We start from the raw sequence: 17,771 nt of genomic DNA, 5'->3' as shown, positions 1-17,771 counted from the left end.
CTTATTCTGGTTGGCTCTGTTCCCGGCTATTACGGTTTTAGTCTAGATTGGAGTCAATCTCCATGGATGAGGAATGAAAACATGATTCCCGTTGACAAAGGTGTCGCCGATTCTCCTGCTGGGGATGACGCTTGATTGCCAATTCTTGTCCTCTTTTCTTGTGGGCTTTTTGAGGGTCTCTGTGTCCCGGGCTCACCGTAAGAGGATGTCTCGAACCTTTCGGTTCGAGATCATCCGGTGGCCTTGTTGGTTATGACTTCGCACAAGTCCTCTGCAACTTACTAGTCTGACAACCTAGCAAGGTCATTTCGTAGATTGATTAATTGTATGCTTTTATAGCCCAGGGTATATAAATTGTAGAAACGCCTTTGACAGAACTCCAAGTCCTCGCACATGAAATCAACGAGCAATAGCCGATGCGACATTGCTTAGAACTGATCAAGGATATCCCTGTCTTGATGACCAGTTGATTCCTCTTGTCTTTCCTGAGGGATGTATCCTTCAATGGATCCTCCCATCGCGTCCTCGGGTCGCAACTGTGGAGCGACGGGACTTGATTCCGATGCGATCTCCTTCTCTTGAACTTGAACATCAACGCGACCTTGTCGGAGACGAGGAACCGTATCACCACGCTCTAGAGCAAGTTCCTTGGACCGCTCAGTTCCATGAATCTTCAAGTTTTTCATGCCATCTGTGATATCCGATTCTTTGCTTTGAGGCTCTGTTGAGGCCGGAGTCGAAGCTTTAACTTTCTGCTTCTGACGTTTCGCGCGATGCTCCTCAAGTAGCTCGATTTTGATAGCTTCAGTTTCATCCGCCCGTCTCTCCCAGACAGGCTGCTCCGAAAGCTGTACACGAATGAACAAAGCCCGCTCTGCGCATTCGTCCGAGCACCATTTTTCCAACATTTCCCTGGGGACAATATCGACACTACGACCTCGTCCACCTTGACCACTTCCCTTTGCACCGTACTTGAAGTGGAATGTTGAACCAGTAACGCCGACCTGTCTGCGATTCTTGCGTGGACATAATCCATATCCACATAGCTCTGAGTAGTTGCGTTCCATGATAAAATTGTCGTAATCTCCTGGTCTGAACAGTACCATTGCCGTTTTGAATGATTGTTTGTCCTCTGGTGATGGCGCGGAAGGATCAGCGGTGGGGGAGGTAGGAATGTCGAGAAGCTCAATCGTACGGTCTAGGATCAAATCCTCGGCATCCTTTTGAGCTTGAATTTGTTGAGCATGTTGTAAAGCAATTCCCAAGTGTCGTGATGTCGCGCCCGGACGACCCTCTAGGTATTTCTCTTGCTCTTCTTGTGATGGTAACGCATATGATGATTCTTCGACGACGGAGGCGAACGCGGTGGGCAGAGAGGTCTTGAGCGCGGAGCTGTTATTCTGGCGGGAGGCCTGGTGGTATGACATTTCTGTATAACACTGTAAAGCTATGGTATTTGCGAGGCGATACGTATTCAATCGATTTCTGGAGATTGAAGCTGAAGGAGGTGCGCAAAGTAAAAGAGTCGAGCTAGAAAATTCGATGGTTTGCGGTGGAAAACCAATCAGAAGTGGGTTTGCCCCCCCTCCCCGGCAGAAACAAAGAATTGACGTCGGGCAGACACGATCAACTATACATACACTCTTGATACGTACATAGTAAACTCATATTTACTAGAATGATACCTGGCAACCCTTTTGCTTTCTCTCTCCGTTCTAGTAATCATGTCTCTAATTTGAACTGATCAGTGACCCTCATAGAGCCCATTGATGACTTCTGGTTTGCTCAGTGAGTCTGGCCTGAATACTATACAATCTGATCTGATATTATCCATTCCTCAAGCTTCTAGCTTCTCTGAAGGTCAAGTCTAGGCCCTGTATGTACTCAGCCCGATCACCGAGTCTTTCATGTATGTACTAGTTAGTTATAGTTGTGACACAAGAGATAATTTCTTAGTAATAGCGCCTTCTAATTCCTCAATATCATCCAACAATTTCAACCCCAAGCTTCTGGCTCACGATCTGCACATTGCCCCTCTTCCAGTAACCCTCAGGACATACAGCTATAACCTTCCCCGGAATCCCCCCCCGAGAGTCCAAACTCAATTAGACTAATCGGTGCCTGCGTAGCTGGGTGGAAGTATAGGACTAGCAGATCTGCCTTGGTTTGCTTATCAAAACATGTGGTTATCCATTTTCATGTCAGGTCTTTCTACATTTTTCAAGGATCCTTGTACTCGATTCTGAAATGAAAGGTGATGGTTGACTGTTTCTGTCTACTCGACAACGAAATAACCAAAGAGCTCAGCGACTGATCTTTCACATCACCCAGTCCTCAAGCCCGCCTTTACATTGTATTGTATAACATGCGTCTACTACGTATGAACAGTGATATAACATTTAGCCTGATCCACTTCCCCGACCACGAAGTTCCCAACTACCCCACCCTTTCTCACACCTGGAGAGGTGACAACGAGGTCACTTTCCAAGATATTATCAATCACCCAGCAACAGACACAGGCACAGACGACGCGCCGAACTTTGACAAGCTCTACTTTTGTGGGCAGTAGGCGAAGAAAGACCGGCTACAATACTTTTGGGTGGACACCTGCTGCATCGTCAAGTCGAGCAGTGCTGAATTGAGCGAGGCCATCAATTCTATGTATCGATGGTATCAGCGCTCTAGTAAATGCTACGCACTTCTTGCTGACGTTTCGATTTTATCCGAGAATAACGACGCAGACTATCGAGACGATCAGCTACGGCGGAGCCGCTGGTTTACTCGAGGCTGGACTCTGCAAGAACTTCTTGCGCCGCCCTCGGTCTGCTTCTATTCTCGGGAAGGAAACCTGCTGGGCGACAAGCAGTTTCTCGAAAAGCCGCTTTCTGAAATTACTGGAATTTCCATATCCGCCTTGCGAGGTACCCCTCTCGCTCCCTTTAGTGTCGAAGATAAACTTTCTTGGTCGAGACATAGGCAGACCAAACGCGAAGAAGATCGCGTGTACACAACGCTCTCCATCGCCTCCAGCCAGAGATCAAGATGCGCTTGAAACAGACTCAACCAGAAAAGGATTCGGGATCCCCAGGGCCAATCAACAAGTGGATTGTCCCCTTCGAACGAAACTGTCGTGTTACAGACCGTGAGTCAGAGCTCACCCGACTACAAAACATGCTCTTCACCAGCAATCAATTTGCAAAGGTGGCAGTCTCTGGTCTTGGGGGTGTGGGAAAGACGCAGCTTGCGCTGGAGCTCCTCTATCGACTAAAGGAGAAGCACGGCAATTACACGGCGATTTGGATACACGTCACTAGCATGGAGAGTCTGGATCAAGGCTACCATGCCATTGCTCAGCAGCTGGGGATAAAATACTCCCGAAGCAAGGAAGCTGATGTCAAACAGCATGTACAAGAGTACCTTAGCGAGGACAGTGCAGGTCATTGGATAATAGTCTATGACAACGCTGATGATATCGACATGTGGACTGACAAGTCTAATCGGTTGATCGACTATATTCCCCGGAGCAAGAATGGACGGGTTATTTTCACAACACGAAACAAGAGGGTCGGGGTGAAGCTTGCTTATCAAAACGTAATGGAACTGTCCCAGTTGAGCGAAGATTCGGCCGTGCGGATGCTGCGGAACCTACTGATACAGAAAGATATCGTCGACTCCAATCTCGCGGATGCGAAGACTATGGCAGCATGGCTTTGTCATCTCCCACTAGCCATCGCTCAAGCAGTCGCATACATCAACGAGAATGGCATTACACTGGCAGATTATCTAGCCGTCTAGTCAGGAGCAAGATATCATCGAATCCCTCAGTGAGGAATTCGAGGACGATGCGAGATACTACGGCATGAAGAACCCAGTGACCATGACGTGGTTGATCTCATTCCGGTAGATTCAGGAGCGTGATCCTCTGGCGGCGGACTATATGTGCTTCATGGCCTGCATTGATCATAAGGATATCCCCCAACTTTTTCTTCCGCATGGATCGTCAAGAAAGAAGGAGGTGGATGCAATTGGCACGTTGAGGGCCTACTCATTTGTCGCCAGACGCTCAGAAGCCTCGTCAGTCGACCTGCATCGGCTTGTGCATCTTACAATCCGCAACTGGCTTCGGAATGAGGGTACGCTTGCTGAATGGACGTGTAGGGCCGTCGCACGACTGGAAGAAGTATTTCCAGACCATGGACACAGGAATAGAGCTGTATGGAGAACGTACCTCCCTCATGCGCGATACGTCCTTGAGTCGGCTCTCGTCGCAAAAGACAACGCCAGCAGGATCGATTTGGAATGGAAACTCGCATTGTGTTACTACAGCGATGGCCGATTTGATGAGGCGGAGACCTTCTTCAGGGAAGTGCTAGAGTTTCGAACAAGCATGCTTGGGCCGGAGCATCCAGATACCCTAGAGAGTATGGCGAAGCTAGCTTTGGCTTATCATGCCCAAAGCCGCTTCCAGGAGTCTAAGGCATTGGGTGTGAAGGCGATGGAGACTCAAAAAATAGTCCTTGGCGAGGAGGATCCAGAAACGATGTCTACTATGAGTAATCTGGCCATGACGTACAGTGACTTATCTCAGTGGAAGGAGGCCGAATCGCTCGAGCTGGAGACCATGAAGCTCCGGATGCGCATTCTCGGTGAAGAACACCCACAGACCCTTGTGGGCATGAGTAACCTGGTATATCTATACAACTGCCAAGGCTGGTGGGAGAGGGCCGAAGAGCTGGGGAAGCGAACAACAAGCGCACGCAAAAAGATTCTTGGTGATGAGCACCCCGATACTCTACTTCGCATCGGCAATCTGGCACATACATACAACAACCAGGGTCGATATAAAGAGGCCGAGGATTTATTGACCCATGTTGTGAACGTTCGCGTTAGAACATTGGGGAAGGAGCACCCGCACACACTAAGCGGGATGAGCAATCTGGCAGTCAGCTACCACAATCAGGACCGGTGGGACGAGGCTGAGGGGCTCCAGACACGCGTGGTAGCCGCACGGCAGACGTTGTTGGGTCCGGAGCACTTCTCGACCCTGACGAGCATGGCTCACCTATCATCGACATATCATCGACAAGGCCGATGGGCCGAGGCAGAAAAGCTTTGTATACAAACCATGGAGTTACGGAAGAAGATACTGGGGCCAGAACATCATCACACTCTTACTAGTATGACGAATCTCGCATCGATTTACCTGGATGATGGGCAGTTGAGTAGGGCCGAGGAGCTTGGGTTGGAGGTTTTGGCGACACGAGAGAGGGTGCTCGGGATGGAGCATACACATTCGTTAGCTAGTATGGAGCATTTAGCGGCTACTTACAAGAAGCAGGCGCGGATAGCTGAGGCCGAGGACCTCGAGATACAGGTTGCTGAGCTTCAAAATGCGACAGTGTTGTAAGGATTTTGTTTATTCAGTAGAGCGTGATGGGGTGGAATCGGCCAATCAGAGGCCACGCCAGTGATGTACAATTTGTAGCAGAACGGATGCCCTGATATTGCTGTTGGTACAGCTAGTGATCCTTTTTTACGGTAGTTGAAGTATACAGGGTTTTATGCTGTTGACCCATGAATGTCATTCGGTGATAAATTATGTTAGTATAGATACAAAGACTCAAGTACATACTTTAGGTAAGCATATCTTCGGGCATGATTCATTCGGGTTGGAAAGGCATGACATGCCCGTGGCGAGGTCTAATTTGTAGTTCCGCTTAATACCAGGGGAAATGGACTGGCACTAGCAAGTATAAAATTGACAACACATCATGTTATTACCATCATAAAATAAACTAAGGTCTCTTCGCTTCACATTTTATATTTCTCAACACTTTCACCCACTCCTAATGGTGTCTATTTCCACAACTACATCACTACATCATTACAGAGCAACCCCGTTCAGTACCCTTGGTTCTTGGTAGCCGCCGATCGTCAGTGTGGAGCCTCTCCCTCATCCCGCCGACGACCACCTCACACTGCTTCATCTTCTCCCTCTTCTCTTCCCAATCTGAGCCCGCAGTCATCGGCTAGATTCCTTTCCCCCCCCTTCATCTCTCTTGAAGCGACCTTCCTTTCATCAGGCTATTCGATCCTTTATTCTTCCACGGTAGGTCCCTCCGAACAGACTGAGCCGACTTCGTCCCCCCCTCTTCTCTCCCCTCCACCCTAAATCCACATCGCCTGCTCTGTACTAGGCACCAACTCATCCGCCCTTTCGTCATCCGAAGCTGACCGATTCTTTTCAACAAACCATTCAGATTTGTCCCACGCCACGTTCAATACTCCTACATGCCGCAGGTATCGAAGTCGGTGATCAATACTTCTGTACAGTCCTTGTCTTGAACGTCACCGCCCTCTTTGTATCTTAGCGTGCTCTTTTATCTTCCCGATTCCTCCAAGCCTGCTCCATTTGCCAGATGTCCACCCCGCCCTTTACGGTTCGAGCGGTCTTCGAGTATGCTTCGGGCCACGATGACGACCTTACTTTCGCGATAGGCCAAGTCATTACCGTCACCGACGTGGAGGATGCCGAATGGTACAACGGCGAATATACAGATGCATCTGGCGTCAAGCAAGAGGGAATCTTCCCCAAAAACTTCGTCGAGCGCTATGAACCTCCAGCCCCTCCACGACCAACACGCCCCAGTAGACCAAAGAAGGAGCAAGAGCCAGAACCCGCGCCGATTGATCCCCCCCGCAGTGATTGAGAGTCAACCTCCCGCGGAGCCTGAAGTTGCCGAGGAAGCCCCGGCGGAGCAACCAGAGCCAATTGCCCAGCAGCCTCCGGCCCCTGGTCCTGTACCTCAATCTCCTCCTCAAGTCTCAAGTCCTGCTGTTGAAGAGCCGACCTCCCCTATCCAGCCTGTGCAGCCAACCCCTGCTCCTGCCGCACCGGCAGTTGACCCCGCGCCCCCCGTTGTCAAGGCTTCCAAGCCGCCTCCTCCAGCAGTTGCTGAAAAGCCCTCGGGCAATTCCTTCAAGGATCGCATCGCTGCTTTCAATAAATCTGCTACGCCAATTGCCCCCTTAGCGCCCGGTGGCCAGAAGCCCAGTACTTTCGTCCGGAAGCAATTCGTCGCCCCTCCCCCGAGTAAGGACTCCTACGTGGCACCACCACGAGAGCCTGCTCCCAAGGTTTACAAACGGGAGGAAGACCCTGAGGTGCAAGAACAGATTGCTCGTGAACCTCCAGTTTCAGAGACTCGACCCCCCTCCACCACCCCAACCTCTCACTCAAGAAACCGAGGAAGGAGGAGAGGACCAGCCTAAGCCTACGAGTCTGAAGGACAGAATTGCTCTCCTTCAGAAACAACAATTGGAGCAAGCACAACGTCATGCCGAGGCTGCCCAAAAGAAGGAGAAGCCTAAGCCTCCCAAGAAGCCTACCGAGAAGCCGGCCGAGCAGCCTGTTGAGGCTACAGAACCCGTTGAAGATGTCGAGGCTTCTCCTGTTGAAGGAACTTCATCTACTGCTGCCCGCGATCCTAGTGTTGATACTTTGCGAGCTAAGGTTCCTCAAGCCCAGCCTACTCCACTAGTACCATCCGCGGAGATCGCCAGTGAGTCAAACGATGCTGATTACTCCGCAGCTGCAGATTCGGAGGATGCTGGAGAAACCTCAACCAGCAAAGAAGACGAAGATGAGCGTCCACGTCAGGGAACCGCTCATACAATCGAGCAAAAGGGCGAAGAGGCAGACGTGGAGGAAGACGCTGAGGAGGAAGAAGAGATGGACCCTGAAACCAAGCGTCGAATGGAGCTCCGTGAGCGCATGGCGAAGATGAGCGGCGGCATGGGTATGATGGGTCTCTTTGGTCCACCAGGAGGTCTGCCAGGAATGTCTGCCCCTGGGCCTCGCAAACCCAAGACACCTGGCGAGTCTGAAAAGAAACTGGAAGAAGCAGAGCCCAGTTCTCCAGGGCATGCTCCTCCAGTCCCAATGGTACCTTTACCTGGAATGAACATCAGTACCAAGCCTGCTCCTCCAGCTGTGGAGAAGGAGGAGGAAGAGTCGCCGCTGGCAACTCCCATTTCTGAGCAACATCCTCCACAGGAAATGCCGGACGTGGAAGAGACTGTTCACGAAGGTGCTTTGCCGCGCCGTTCTACTGACCGTGCTCCTCCCGCTCCACCTGCAACTGGTAAGATATCTCGAGAACCTCGGATAGATAATCCCAAAAGCCATTTAACTAACTACGACTCAATTTACAGCTCCGGCACCACCTCCCCGGGAATCACGACCTGTTCCTCCTCCTGTGACAGCAGACGAGCCGGGCTCGCCTCCACCAGTCCCTGGAGGTAAGTAGTGATGTTAAAGGCCTATGATAACCGCCAATTTCTGACAATAGCCCTTAGGTCGACCAGTTCCTCCTCCGCACAGACAATCTGAGGCTGGAAATGAGTCCGATGATGAGTTGTCTGTCCACGCAGGAAATTTGTCTCTGTCTGGTACTCAGGGTCAGCCTAGAGCCCAGCCACCCCCCATTCCTACCGCGGCAGTTCCTGACAATCGAGACTCGCGTCGCTCTTCTACCTATGACTCGACTGCTTCAACCCCGGCTACCGAGAAAAGAGCAAGCCGTGTGCCTCCACCAATTCCATCTAACCCGCCCGAGCCACCAATGCAGAGCCGCGCACCACCACCACCTCCTCCCACCGCACCCCGTCGGCGGTCGACTGCTGATAGCCGCACCAGTGCTGTCTCTCCTCCGCGACAAGCTGGAGAAGGTGTAGAGGGCGAAGTAACTGAATACGACGGAGACTATGACACCGATATTGCATCGGGGGCTAAGTTTAAGGATGCTCTGCGATCTCATGAACGCGACTCAAGCTTTGACGAGGGTGCCACAACCGATGACCTGTCGCTCCAATCACCACGCAGTCCCCAGGAAAGCCGCCAGCCCCCGCCTCTGCCTCCAACTGCTGCTCCGCGGGCAGTTCCACCTCCTCCGCCTAATCAGCCTCCTCGCAATGCCCGTGCCTCTATTGATACACCTCGAGGACCTCCTCCGCCTCCCCCTGGCAAGGAGCCGCCACAGGGTGGGGACGATGAGTACGATCCATTTAACTATACTGCCCCATCACACGGCTTGCCCACTCCTCCGCCCATTCCCAGCGGACGCCCCGAGGCTCCACCGCCCCCTCCTCCGCAACCAGTGAACGATGAATATGACGATATGTACGATGCATCTCCAATTGAAAACCCTGCGCATGAGACCCATCCCGCAGTGCAACATGAGAAGCGGCCTTCCCTGGTGCCGCCACTGCCCAGCCAGGCACCTTCACTCCCATCTCCCTCTGCTGGTCGAAGCCAGCGCGCTTCCATGGATATGCTGAGAAACCAGCCTAATGTTCGTCGTTCTATGGATGTCTCCCGCCCATCTATCGACCAAGGATATATCGCTACCGAAATCGATCTGGCAGAGACCACTCTTTGGTGGACCCAGCCCAACACACCCCCTCCGGCCCTTCAGAACCGCAAGGATATCCTCTTCGAGATTGAGGAGTCGTCTTCTTCAAAGCGTGGCGGCAAAACAACAATTTCGAAGGATGTGTACGTTTTGTTCATGGACTACTCTCAAACAGTTGTAACGGTACAATTCGATTCTAAGAACCCGGCCGACGCTATCCTCGAGCAGCGGCAGGAAGCCTCTCCACTCCAGCCTCGGCAGGACCAGTTGGAGCAGGCGCACTTGCAACTGGGAACGCGTATCTCCGAGGCGGTTAACTCAGTCCAAAACTCAACGGTTGGCGACGGAACTCCATTCGGACTGGTGCAGTACCTTTTGAATCCATTGGCCGATGCTCTTCTGCCTGTCGGTACTCGTGCATATGGTGCTCTGGTCTACTCAAACCTGGCGAATGCCTCAGTCTCCCAGAATGATGAAATTAGAGCAGGTGATATCGTGAGCTTCCGCAATGCTCGGTTCCAGGGCCACCGTGGCACCATGCACCAAAAGTACAGCGCTGAGGTCGGTAAGCCCGATCATGTTGGTGTTGTAGTCGACTGGGACGGCACGAAGAAGAAGATCCGAGCATGGGAGCAAGGCCGCGAGAGTAAAAAGGTGAAGATGGAGAGCTTCAAGTTGAACGATCTGCGCAGTGGTGAATGCAAGGTTTGGCGAGTGATGCCGCGCAGCTGGGTCGGCTGGGAGACCTCGAAATAAGAGGCAACGAGCTTTATTGCACTGCCTTCATGCTATGAAATGATTATTGCCTTTTTCTTCTCCGAAGGGTGGGCTCGTGTATGATTCCTATGTCGACTCTTTCCTACCCTGATCCCCTCCGCTGCCGTATATCTTGTCCTTCTTTTTCTTTCTACTGTTCTTCATGCTTATGTGGTAATGAGACAGCCTGGATGATTGTTTTTTATGGAGATTTGAGCGAGCGTGTATCCTCTTCCTTCTTTTCTTGTGGTAAATTCTGCATGATGAATACTTTCCGCTCTGCCATGTTGTTATTCCATAATCTCCATTGCCTGTATTTATTTGAAATGCATACATTTTCAATTCGAACACGAAGTTTCTCCAAATGTGACGCTCCGTAGTGCAGTAATTTCGCGATGTAGTTGTTCCTTTTTTGATTGGTGGTCGCGCGGAAATCACGTGCCTTCGGCCTATGTCCGGGCGGTGAGTGGCCATTTCCTTATCGGGCATCCTCGTCCAACTTCTCGTCTTTTCCCTCAAACCTCAACTTGACTCCCAGCGTCCAAAATGGGTGGTGGCGATCTGAATTTGAAGAAGTGAGCACCCTAGCTTCATTATCTTTGCCCTTGTTATCTCCGTTCATCAACTCGGCGACGGTATCGCAAAGTACTAACACATAGTCTAGATCATGGCATCCATCGCTTCTCCGCAACCAGGAGCGCGTATGGCAGCAGGAGAAGCAGGCGCTGGAAGAGCGCAAACGCATCGACCAGGTGCGACGTGAACGCGAGGAAGAGCGACAAATTCAAGAGCTTCAGCGCCTCCAAGAATCCTCCGGCAAGCCCAGACAGCATAATCGAGTTGATTGGATGTACCAAGCCCCCCTCTAGCGCCACGGGTCAGTACACTGAAGAAATGGAAGGCTACCTGCTTGGAAAGCGACGAATCGACGGCATTTTGCTCAAGAAGGATACCGATTCTCAGAATTTGGAGAAGGGCGCAGATGTGGTTGGGGCCCATGCCGCCGCTGCGGCAGGTCCATCTGTCGGGTCACAACGGGATACTATGTCGAAAGTCATGGCGGATCCGCTACTTGAAATTAGAAAACGGGAGCAAGCGGCACAAGAAGCTGCTATGAAGGAAGCGATTCGGCGCAAAGAGAGGGAGGAGAAGCGCGGGGCGCGCAACGGTGACCGAGACCGAGAGCGCCGTCACCGTGATCGAGATCGTGACCATGACTCTAAACGCCGAAGATATAGTGATGATGTGGAAGATGAGAGACGGCATCGCCATTCCCGACGCTCTCATCGCCACCGATCTAGATCGCCTGCTTCGCCTGAGCGATCTTCTCGCAGACACCGCAGTGAGCGAGACAATGACGAAGATCGTGATCGCCGTCGCAATGATCGTACCCGAGATCGAAGCCGTGACCGTCAAGACTATCGCGAGAGACACCCTCGTAGCGACTATCGCCGAGATCGAGATGATAGACGTGATCGAGACCGGGATCATGATCGTAGCTCAGGTCGTGATCGGGATCGAGACAGATCTCCAAAACGCTCTAATGACCGCGAATATTCACCTCATGAAAAGAATGGCCGCAATTCTCGTGAAAATGACCGCCAGAACGATCGTCGCGGACGCGACTTCAACAACCATCGAAACGGTTCTTACGGCCGAGACCGAGCCCCTCCATCTCGCCCGGCACAAAACAAGCCCGATCCCAAAGAATTGGAGGAAGAACGGCAACGCAAACTTGCCGAGATGCAATCAAATGCCAACGACATGGAAAATGATCGACTTAAGCGTATCACTGAAATCACTGCCAAGGAAGAAGAACAACGCGAGGCTGATGACCGGCAGCGCTCAGACCGTGGTAGATTCATGTCTCAAGTACATAAGAGAGTGGGTGAAGACAGTTTGGATGAGCGCATACGGCGCAGCCGTGGTGGTTTGTCCAAGATGGAGGAGGAATGAAGTGTAAAAGCTACTGCCTGACTTTCATTTCCCCCCCTCTTATATGGTCGCCAATTCCTTTGAGTATCGGATTATGCTAGCAGACTCTAAATGTTTCTTTTTTTGTCGTTCTTATTCTTAGCGATGATTCCCAACATTCTGAAAACAAATCAAATCATGTGACGGGCGGTTCCCATATATTTTCAATATATTTTATAGTAGAACGGCTAGTAGTGGGTATTGTAGTACTCAGTAGTTACAAGGAAACTAGTGTAGTTTCAAAGCTGTCTTAACCCGTCTTATGTTCATGTCTATCAGTAAAAGAAAAAAAGAGAGAGCAAAAGACTTAAAATGCCACTTGCGAGGGGGCCGAATTGGTAGGTATGATTGCAAGTCCTCGTAGAAGGACCACACCTCATCTCATGACATGAATCTACATCGAGATTGTTAGATGATACTGTCTTTCAGATTGCCTCCACTGTAATATACTACAAATGCACCACTAGTAACACGACGGTTGTATTGGTAGTAGACCGTAAGCGATTTACTTTGAGTAATGGCCAACCTGACAGAAATATCGTAATTCCATTTGGGATCAAGCAAGATATCATTCCAACCTCATAGCTAGTTAGAGTATGATCCTCCCAGATGAACAATTTAGAGTCGAAGTGTCCAGAAAGCTAAGATTCAGGGCAAATATGGTGCGTGGTGGAGAGGGAAATGATGCCCAACAAAGACTATAAGATTGAAGTACAGAAAGGATGGACAGAAATGTCCAGTTGGCACGCCTTGTCTGTTTTCACAAATAACCACTCTTCGTCCTCCTTCGGCTCTAATGATATTCGTCCTTTTACCAGCAAACCTTCGAGTAGGGGTTGTATGTGAAGTGGCATTTCTGGTCTCCACAGCAGTCACTATCCTTCACACATTCTCCGTCTGAAGTAGAGACCATATGTTAGCCTGGGTATCTTTTGATTTATGATATTAAGAAAATCAGATCATTTTCATACTGGAGCAACGTTTCTCGACTAAACCGTCACGTTCAACGGCAGTGTCAGGGCCTGGGACAGCAGCGGCACTTGCAAGGCCAGCAATGGCAGAGAGGACGAGAATATTGAAGAACTTCATTTTATGTGAGATCGTATGAGATTTGGACTTGAATGAGAACTAGAGGGATCGGGGTTCAACACTGTAAAATGATATGATAATACTTTCTACAACTTGGTGGTGCAACGGGATTCTTATATCTCGGTTACCTTGGCATTCCAACAATTCCCATATTTACCTCCAAGGTTATTACTCATACCTGTGTACTACTAATTAGGCACGAATAGCAATACCTAGATATTCCCCCGCATTTCAAAAATCCTGGGGGGCCAGGGCAGAGCACTCTACTTAAGGATTGGGTGCAACATCGTGAGATTATGATGGCCAAGAGTATAGGATCTGGGGCCGAAAGTCAATCTTTACTTGAAGCAGAAGTTCCGATAGGATTAGCCCCCCTATACCCAGAGATTCTTCGTAGACAGAGCAGGAAGAGACAATTGAGTATTTACTATTATGGGAGGTATAGTGCGATGTCTGGCCTGAACATAGCCCGTGGTTCTCCATTGCACGTCTGTGCGTATTTGCTTAGAGGGGAGAAGAAATGGGATATCAAGAGGACAGCACTGCCTTCAAGTAGAGGCCAAATGGAGAAACTTCAAATCCTCAGATCGGCTTTGCTTTGATTCTAATAATTTCAGGGCCATTAAGAACGACCTTCGCTACTAAGAGAATTTCATGAAGGGCGAAACTGTATAATAGAGTTTACATTTGAGTGCGGACTCTCAAAATACATCAAAGAAAATTCAGTTTCCAACCAATCACTGATAATAATACGTATATTATATGGCTCCTCATAGTAGTTAGTATTAGTAGATACGACATTCTCCTGCTCCGTAAGATGATATAGTACCTTACTTGTTCGCTATCATGACCCCGAATTCTGGTATGGAATCAGTGGTCTCTATAGTCCAGAAATAAATGCAGCCTCCACCCTTCCCAGGGCTGATCATTGCCTTACAAGAGGGTTTTGTCATTTGTCTGGTTCCTTCACCCCATGGGGCGCATGCCATTGCAGGGGGAAAGCCCATGCCCTTACGGAATTAAGATGGAGTTCATAACTGTACAACTCAGAATACAAGTTCTGCCAATAAGGGAATGCAGAGGGCCGAGTTCAGCCCATTGGCTTTATTGATACATGATACTATTAATGAGGAGAATGTTATAGTATTTACCTAGTCTCGGTAATACTCAAGGGTGCGTCTGGAATTTTCGATATTTCTCAAGACCTCAACCGTGCAGGAGTGGAAGATACTCTGATAGGTACTGATTACCTTGGTAGAATCCAGGCTTGCTCTTACACCAGTGTATATCCATATAACTGAATGGGTTCAGTTTGATAGTAAAGTGGCAGCTATCTCCAGTCCTACATCCAGATAAGTATTGGCTAGTATTGACTAGACATTCTTATGGACTGCGCTGTAAATGAAGTATTATACTCCAAGGATTATCTTGCAGTCGAGTTGCCCATCCTGACCAAACCTTTGGTAACCTGAGCTTGAAGCTCTATCGGTTACAAGATTTGGATGCAAGTTAGAAGGCTTCCATGGTCAGCTATGATTCGTGGTCCACGTACTAGGCAGTAGTATTCATTGTGCGTGATGATCGATGGATTCCGTGGTTTGGATTTTGGGATTATCTAGGCCTATGGCTTTGAATATAGTAAAATATAGATAATGAATCAATATGTTATATGGAAATCAACATGTGTACGAAGAAAAAGTCCTTTCCCATGCTTAGCGGCCAGATATTAAGGCTTTCTATCTACATTACAACCAAAGAAAAAAGGGGCTTAGAGAAGTAGTAGCTCCCCTGTGGCAGCACCACCAGCATATTGCGGCTGGTACCCTTTCTGCTGGTTTTGTGTCACAACAAATTGTGTCTGTGGTGCACCACCGCTTGCACCGCCATCACCACGGCCTCCCAAGTCCAATGCGGCCATTTGTTGCGAGCCAATACCGTTGAAATAAGAGTCTGCTGCATTGATTGCTTCACTTGACGTAGTTGGTGCCGCAGTCGACCCCTGAGGAGTGGGACCAACAGGGAAATTGGGCGGAGGGGGAGCATTGATGGGGCTAATAGGATTGCCTGTTGTGGTTATAGTGGCTAGACCACTGCTGCTAGTTGATGAAGAGGCAGCGTTGGCGCTCGGAGGGTTGTATTCCAGCATACTGGCGGAACCATCTTCAACTCGCGGCCTTTGCAAAGCTGGGCTAGGTTGAAGACGACGAGGGCGTGCAGCACGGAAAACCTGGTGAATAGGTTTTAGGTATACAGTAGCCAGCGTGCCGACATTGAGACACAACTCCTCAAGCGTTCGTGGGTCTAACTTCTCACTCTCGGCGGTGATAGGTGGCTTTTGTCCCATAACAACTTGTTTGGCTGTGGCCGGATCAGTTGATAGCAAGCGCCAGTACATATAGCCACGGTCTCTGAGATCAGGATCATCGGTCTCTTCGGTGCACCACTTCAACACCTGTGGGACAAGCTGTTGGCCCTTGGTAGGTCGTTGGATAAATAGCTTCACAGTAGCCGTGAGCAGGGCCAGCTGCACCTCGACTGTTTCGTCATGGAATGTTGCCAGGTAGTCCTGCAAGAGACCATCTGAATTATCAATGCGATCAGCGTACTGACCAATAATCCAGATAATGGCTGCCTTGGCCTCGGGCTCATCGAGATCATCAATATTGCGAATTACATGACTGATGATGCTCTCGTACTTATTTGGGTACTTCCGGAAGATGTTGCGAATAACCACTGTCGCTTCCTGGATGATGTATGGAATTTTGGCATCAACCAACTCCAAAAGAGTTTCAATACATTGCTTAGCGGCAGACTCAATCTTGATGGCCAGTTTTCCAATGGCGCGGACTGCCTTGCGGACAAAATGGACGTCAATTTCAGTTGCGTATCTGGAACGAGGTTAGAAAATATCAAAAAAAGAAATCGAGGAGCCACATCCAGAAAGCACAGGAAAACTTACTCTCGAAGTTCTGCCAAAACAACAGAAATGTTATCCTTCGTTGTCAACATGAACATCAACTCTAATTTTGTGACCTTGACGTAGATCGGATCGTTATAATTGCAGAAGAATACGCGGATGTCATTGCGCAAGACTTCTGGCCGCTTCTGTAATATCAATATAGCATTTCGCAATGCCAAATATTGGACCTCTGGTGGTTTTGAGAGTAAGGTCACCAGAGGGGGCGAAAGTTTACGGCAGAGAGAGGTGATATGCTTCTCATCGGCGATATAGTTCATGAGGTAAAGGATCACCCGACAAGATGTGAGAACAACTGCCGAGTTTGAATGGGAGAGCCGCGGTGCAATTCGCTCTGCCAGCAGAAGCGCCTCGGCTGTATCCTGTGGCACATAGGACATCAGGGCTTCGAGGATGTAAGTTTGACCCCATCTAAAGAAAAAGAGAGATTAGCAAAGATCATCTTTGTTTTGGGAGACAAAGTCTTACTCGGAACAGTCTGGAAGAATTGAGACCAGCTTTGAGGCACTGACGTAGTCAATAGTCAAGGAAATCGATTCACTACGACCCCAGATGTCTACCAGTGATGCCAAGACACTAGAGACAACGGTTGGATTCTCATCTTTCAACATGCGATTGAGGCGATCGATCAAGTCTGAGTTCTCGACAGTTTTCTTGTCATGTTCATACAGCTTGGCAACACAGAAAGCAGCGGTCTTGCGGACGTAGGGGTCGTTATCCTGCATTAACCGTTTGAGAGGCTGAAAGGTAGCCTCGACGAACTCGCGCACATGGACGTAGGAGATGGTTCGCAGAGCAAGTGCGCGCACAAGTGGATTGGTGTCTTCCATATCCTGCGCACGAAGTTAGCAATATACTCTTATCGCGATACCTCACAGTGTTGATCTAAGAACATACATCGACCAGAATCGGTAGTGCTTTTAGGGCAACGTCTGGCTTCATTCTAGAATAGTTGACCAGGAATAAGAAGCACCTGGTGCGCAAGTCAGCAAAGAAACCTTATACCAACGTCCACGTATTGATTGGCTTGTGGCGCGTACATCTTCTTGATCTCCAGACTAGGTAAGTTCATGCAGTCGATAACATCGGGGAACAGTGCAACCATGTCGTTGTTGCTCATGGTCATATTTGCGACGATTTTCTTGAGAGCGATCTTCTTCGCGGAGTAGTTCTTGTCCTTTTTTCCACCACTGTTGAGCTCTTGTCGCAGCTCGGCGACCTTGCCCTGTCGAGTTCGCGAGAACGGTAAGCCATGTGCAGGAGCATAAGGGGTAAAACCGAGAAACATGAGGGGTATATTTCAAAGATGGTCAAGTATTTCAAGATATAGGCCGGGAGTACAGTATGCGAAAGGCATCACGGGGAAGTTATCAGGAGAGTAGAGGCATGATAACGGGATGCGGGGAAGGAGGAAAAGCCACTGCAGGCAAATCAGACGATCAGGAACAAAACTTACCCTGGCGAAGAGCTTTGCATCGCCCCCAGAACTCATGGCCGCGGTATCAACGAATCGCAAAGGGGTTCAAAGCGCTGGTCCGTCTCTTGGGTGTATATGGGCAACT

General features: G+C 49.6%; 5 protein-coding genes across 5 annotated transcripts; 3 read left to right on the top strand and 2 right to left on the bottom strand.

Moving 5' to 3' along the window:
• Positions 1-428: 428 nt before the first annotated feature.
• On the bottom strand, positions 429-1,427 carry N7469_001211 (Rtr1/RPAP2 family protein phosphatase; the record flags this gene model as incomplete). The annotated part of the gene is made up of 1 exon (XM_056640131.1): positions 429-1,427. The coding sequence occupies one exon, from the start codon at positions 1,425-1,427 to the stop codon at positions 429-431; it is 999 nt and encodes a 332-aa protein (XP_056505888.1).
• A 1,615-nt stretch (positions 1,428-3,042) lies between these two features.
• Positions 3,043-5,407, top strand: N7469_001210 (TPR-like protein; the record flags this gene model as incomplete). Its single annotated transcript, XM_056640130.1, has 2 exons — positions 3,043-3,789; positions 3,905-5,407. The coding sequence occupies 2 exons, from the start codon at positions 3,043-3,045 to the stop codon at positions 5,405-5,407; spliced, it is 2,250 nt and encodes a 749-aa protein (XP_056505887.1).
• A 1,012-nt stretch (positions 5,408-6,419) lies between these two features.
• On the top strand, positions 6,420-10,169 carry N7469_001209 (SH3 domain protein; the record flags this gene model as incomplete). Its single annotated transcript, XM_056640129.1, has 5 exons — positions 6,420-6,648; positions 6,704-7,137; positions 7,196-8,144; positions 8,215-8,301; positions 8,359-10,169. 5 exons carry the CDS (start codon positions 6,420-6,422, stop codon positions 10,167-10,169), a joined length of 3,510 nt encoding a protein of 1,169 aa, XP_056505886.1.
• Positions 10,170-10,715: 546 nt separating this feature from the next.
• On the top strand, positions 10,716-12,125 carry cwc25 (U2-type spliceosomal complex subunit CWC25; the record flags this gene model as incomplete). The annotated part of the gene is made up of 3 exons (XM_056640128.1): positions 10,716-10,744; positions 10,834-10,921; positions 10,977-12,125. 3 exons carry the CDS (start codon positions 10,716-10,718, stop codon positions 12,123-12,125), a joined length of 1,266 nt encoding a protein of 421 aa, XP_056505885.1.
• A 2,875-nt stretch (positions 12,126-15,000) lies between these two features.
• On the bottom strand, positions 15,001-17,701 carry N7469_001207 (putative AP-2 adaptor complex subunit beta; the record flags this gene model as incomplete). Its single annotated transcript, XM_056640127.1, has 6 exons — positions 15,001-16,120; positions 16,192-16,620; positions 16,678-17,042; positions 17,107-17,182; positions 17,250-17,434; positions 17,666-17,701. 6 exons carry the CDS (start codon positions 17,699-17,701, stop codon positions 15,001-15,003), a joined length of 2,211 nt encoding a protein of 736 aa, XP_056505884.1.
• Positions 17,702-17,771: the final 70 nt, after the last annotated feature.

Source organism: Penicillium citrinum, assembly GCF_028827155.1.
Source record: "Penicillium citrinum strain IBT 23319 chromosome Unknown utg000001l:1.0-4955037.0:1.0-4956770.0, whole genome shotgun sequence".
NCBI lineage: Eukaryota > Fungi > Ascomycota > Eurotiomycetes > Eurotiales > Aspergillaceae > Penicillium > Penicillium citrinum.
This window is presented reverse-complemented; position numbering and strand designations above follow the sequence as displayed.